The sequence below is a fragment of the Sardina pilchardus genome, chromosome 6 (genome assembly GCF_963854185.1).
Source record: "Sardina pilchardus chromosome 6, fSarPil1.1, whole genome shotgun sequence".
Classification (NCBI taxonomy): Eukaryota; Metazoa; Chordata; class Actinopteri; order Clupeiformes; family Clupeidae; genus Sardina; species Sardina pilchardus.
The window spans coordinates 21466881-21470721 of NC_084999.1; the positions used below are offsets into that span (position 1 = coordinate 21466881).

Sequence of the window (3841 nt, forward strand, 5' to 3'; positions counted from 1 at the left end):
ATGCCAGGTATAGTTGCTGTATGATTGGATAAGCTGGGGTGATATATATTTATTGTTTTTATTTATCAAGCTGTCATTCACCGGCAGTGTTTCTTGCCCGCCAGGTATCGATGGTAGTCACATGACTGCAAAGTATGAATGGAGAAGGTTGCCAGATGAAAAAGTGTCTATTTGCCACTCCTTTATGATCAAGAAAATGAGATGCACTACTGTAAGAAGGAGAGCAGAGTATGAAATATGGAGAGGTGTCCTAATGGATGCTATGCCAACAGGAGGCAGGTGCCCTATCAGTAGAATGCCATTCAGGCCTCTTACCGGTTTTTGCCTCTTATCTATGATATTAGAGTTTAATTTAATCAAGGAAGAACACCTTCATAGTTCATGATGCATCTCAATATGTGCGCTTGTGGTATGTCCATGAAATGCAGTAGATGTCCTTTATAAATTTTTATCACCTCTGCCCTTCAAACAGATTGAGTCTGACATAGCTAAGTTATCATTAGAACAATGTGTAGGACTTGCCATCAAATTAACAGATATATAGAACCGTCTGTTGGTGTTATCAATAAGCCCCACATCCTCCATTAACACAATCTTAAATTCCAATCCATGAACATCAAACTGTGGTCAACTGTCTTTTTTATTTTCCTCTAAATCCTTAAAAAAATCCTTGTGTGTGGAAACCTATTTTGAAAGAATATATCTGTTTCTATCCGACAGGATTCTTCCCATGTTATGTGAGGGCAATGGCACATCATCAGAAACAAAATCCATAGGCATTTTGAATCTTAAACTGTTTGCATGTATTTAATGTGGCCTCTGAATAATGATTAGATGACTAAATCCTTGAAAACCAATGCAGTACTGTATAATGTATTATTTGTTATAGCATACAATATATCTGGATCCAGTGTCAAATATATTGACTGCCGCTGACAGGTGTCTGACTGATTCTTCTAATTATGCCTTGTCCAAAAAGTGACTTCTGGTGCCACTATGTGCAACAAGTAATACGTTCTATGCATTCTATTCTTTTTTCCCCTTTTGCTTGCACCCTGAAATGACAATGTGACTTATTTTGCAACCAAGGAGGCGGAGTTTTGTTAAAGGAGTTTCCGTTATAAAAGGGAGGCCCTTCTGTTTGAAGCTGAACTGTAGTGTAGAGCATTTGCAAATACTGTTCTCTAAACAGTATCTCAAGAGTTCATCACAGGTAGGGCTAGTTATACATATTTGTAGCCTATATGGAGTATCTACTCTACAAAACCACTGCATTTCTTTTATTAGGTAATGTATGTTTAAATAAACATAACAACATTATAATTCAGTGATATTTTGTATGTGACATATTTTATGTTTCATATCTTGTCTAAAGAACCGTTGATTTTAAAAATGTTTCCATCTACTTTGCAAACACTACACTTGAAGTGATGTAGTCCTATTGTAAGTGGATGGTGCTACTGTATGTAACATGTATTGCCACTGTGAGATGTTCAGTCTGTAAATGATCTGACCTAACAGGTTTGTGCTCATGCCAAGATGAGTTACTGCTGGAAGGGCCTCTGAATGGAGCAGTAGGAGGGAGTGTGGTGTTCACCCTCACCAACCCTCCATCTGCACCACCTACAAGAATCACCTGGACTTCTCCAAGCGATAAAGAGATATTCGCTTCACTTGGTGATGCAGTGGAGATTCATCCTGATTACACTGATAGAGTCTCTGTGAACAAAACCACAGCTTCACTGGAGCTCAGGAACCTGACTCTCAATGACACTGGGGAGTACACTCTGAGCATCTCCACTGATGGTGTTGGACAACAGGGGATAACATCACTGACATTATTTGGTGTGTACTCTCCTTATATTTCTTTATAAGATGTGACTCAGTGTTCTATTTTCTATTTGCTATATAATACTTACATTCAGTGCAGTGGGTCTCTAACATGCTTCTGAACGCCAGTCAACAAGTATGTTATGGGAAGAAATTCTGAAAAAATATCTGAAATTTACATTTCCTTCCAACATATAGTACAGTACTATGCCATCTTACAAAAAATTTACCTCTCAATTATTTTCTTTCTTTCTTCTGGAATCCAGAGTTTGATTTAGGGGGAACATATGTAATATTGTTATTTCCTTCCTTACTTGAATAATGAGTACAGTAAGAAGAATTCTTGAATGGTGAAGAAAACATCAGACATGGTATATTAGAATATATTCTGTATGATTCTCACACAGAGACAATATCTACGTCTCCCATCATAAGCACTGGGGGAACCGTCATAGCTGGCAACAGCTCTGTCAACTTGACCTGTGATGCCCAGGGCACCATCATCACCAGAGTGTGGACCAAGGAAGGAACACCTCTGTCTCCGAGCAACAGCACCACCTTCCATGAGGAGAACAGAACACTGTCCATCAGCCCAGTAGAGAAGGAGGACAATGGACAGTACACCTGCACAGTCAGCAATCCGATCAGCTCAGTTAGTGGGAACTACAATCTTGTGGTCAATTGTGAGTATCTGAATTAGAATCGAGCCTCAAACTGACTTGATCTCAGCTGATGAAACATTTGATGGAGTATTTAAATGGGCAACCCTCGCACTCTCGCCCGTCTGTGCTCACAGAGCAGGACCACAGAATCAGCAACAAATTCAAAACGTGTCCTGAGGAAGACATTGTGCCTGTCCAAACACTAGTCACTAGCACCATTAAAGCTTGATGAAGTTATTTGTGTGCTCCACACAGTCTTTCCCTGGGCTCAGTCATGTGAAGTGGGCCAGGACCTGCTGCTCATTTGATGGACTATGTTTCATTGTGTGTTTCTTTTCATTACAGATGGGCCACTGAGTGTCCACATCAGTCCAGCCCCTGAGGTAACATCTGGGGATAGAGTGTCTCTTGACTGCTCTGCTGACTCTGTTCCAACTGCCAGCTTTACCTGGATGTTCAATGAGACTGAAGTAGGAGGCAAGTCACAGCTGGTCATTGAGAAGGTTGACCAGAGCCATGCTGGGATGTACACCTGCACAGCTTGGAACAGTGTCATGGGACACAAGGCCTCAGCAGAGCTTTTGCTGAGAGTGAATGGTATGTCTGTTAATATTAATATGATAAAAAGAAGGAAAAAAACACAATCAGGGAATTATTATGACTAACTTTATGAGGCTGTCAAGTCACCAGTCAGCCAGTCATACTGAGTGTCGTTTTCTGCCTAATAACATACCAGGTAAAAAAGTTGTGCTGTTACCATAACTGTTGACAAAAAGGTTTATCTGTGCAAGAGACAGATAGAATATAGCAAAGTAATAGCCTACACATACGGTACTGATCAGATCACATCTAATAAACAACCGAGGAAGAAAACAAAATGATTCTTCTCTTTTGTTTCAGCTGCTGAAACTCCTGGAACTCCAAATTCACGTTTATCTGATGGAGCCATAGCAGGGATCGTGATTGGCACAATTGCAGGAGTGGCTCTGTTTGCAGGCTTCATAGTGTTCCGTCGAAAGAGGAGGAGCAGGTCCTCCCTAGGCAAAGAGTCAGATGATGAAAAGCCCCATGTCCCTACCGCTGTAAAACTGTGAATATTCAGCCGATGACATCATCAGTCTTGCATAGTAAAGGATCCTGTGCCATTTGAAGGGTGTCTCAATACTTGTGAATGGATATTTTCATGTGAAATAACTTATTACGAACACACAATCTTATTTGTAAATTCTGTATTCTCTATAAGACTGTATTCTGTATTCAAAGACTGTATTCTGACTTCAAATTAACTTTCTTTATTTTAATGGTCTTTAAATGCCAAGATAAGTCTTGCAGTATAACTTAATATAGGC

General features: G+C 40.0%; 1 protein-coding gene across 1 annotated transcript; it reads left to right on the forward strand.

Annotated features, from left to right (window-relative positions):
- LOC134083404 (carcinoembryonic antigen-related cell adhesion molecule 1-like) lies at positions 1-3586 on the forward strand. Its single transcript, XM_062539731.1, has 5 exons — positions 1-7; positions 1522-1845; positions 2238-2513; positions 2838-3089; positions 3393-3586. Exons 1-5 carry the CDS (start codon positions 1-3, stop codon positions 3584-3586), a joined length of 1053 nt encoding a protein of 350 aa, XP_062395715.1.
- Positions 3587-3841: the final 255 nt, after the last annotated feature.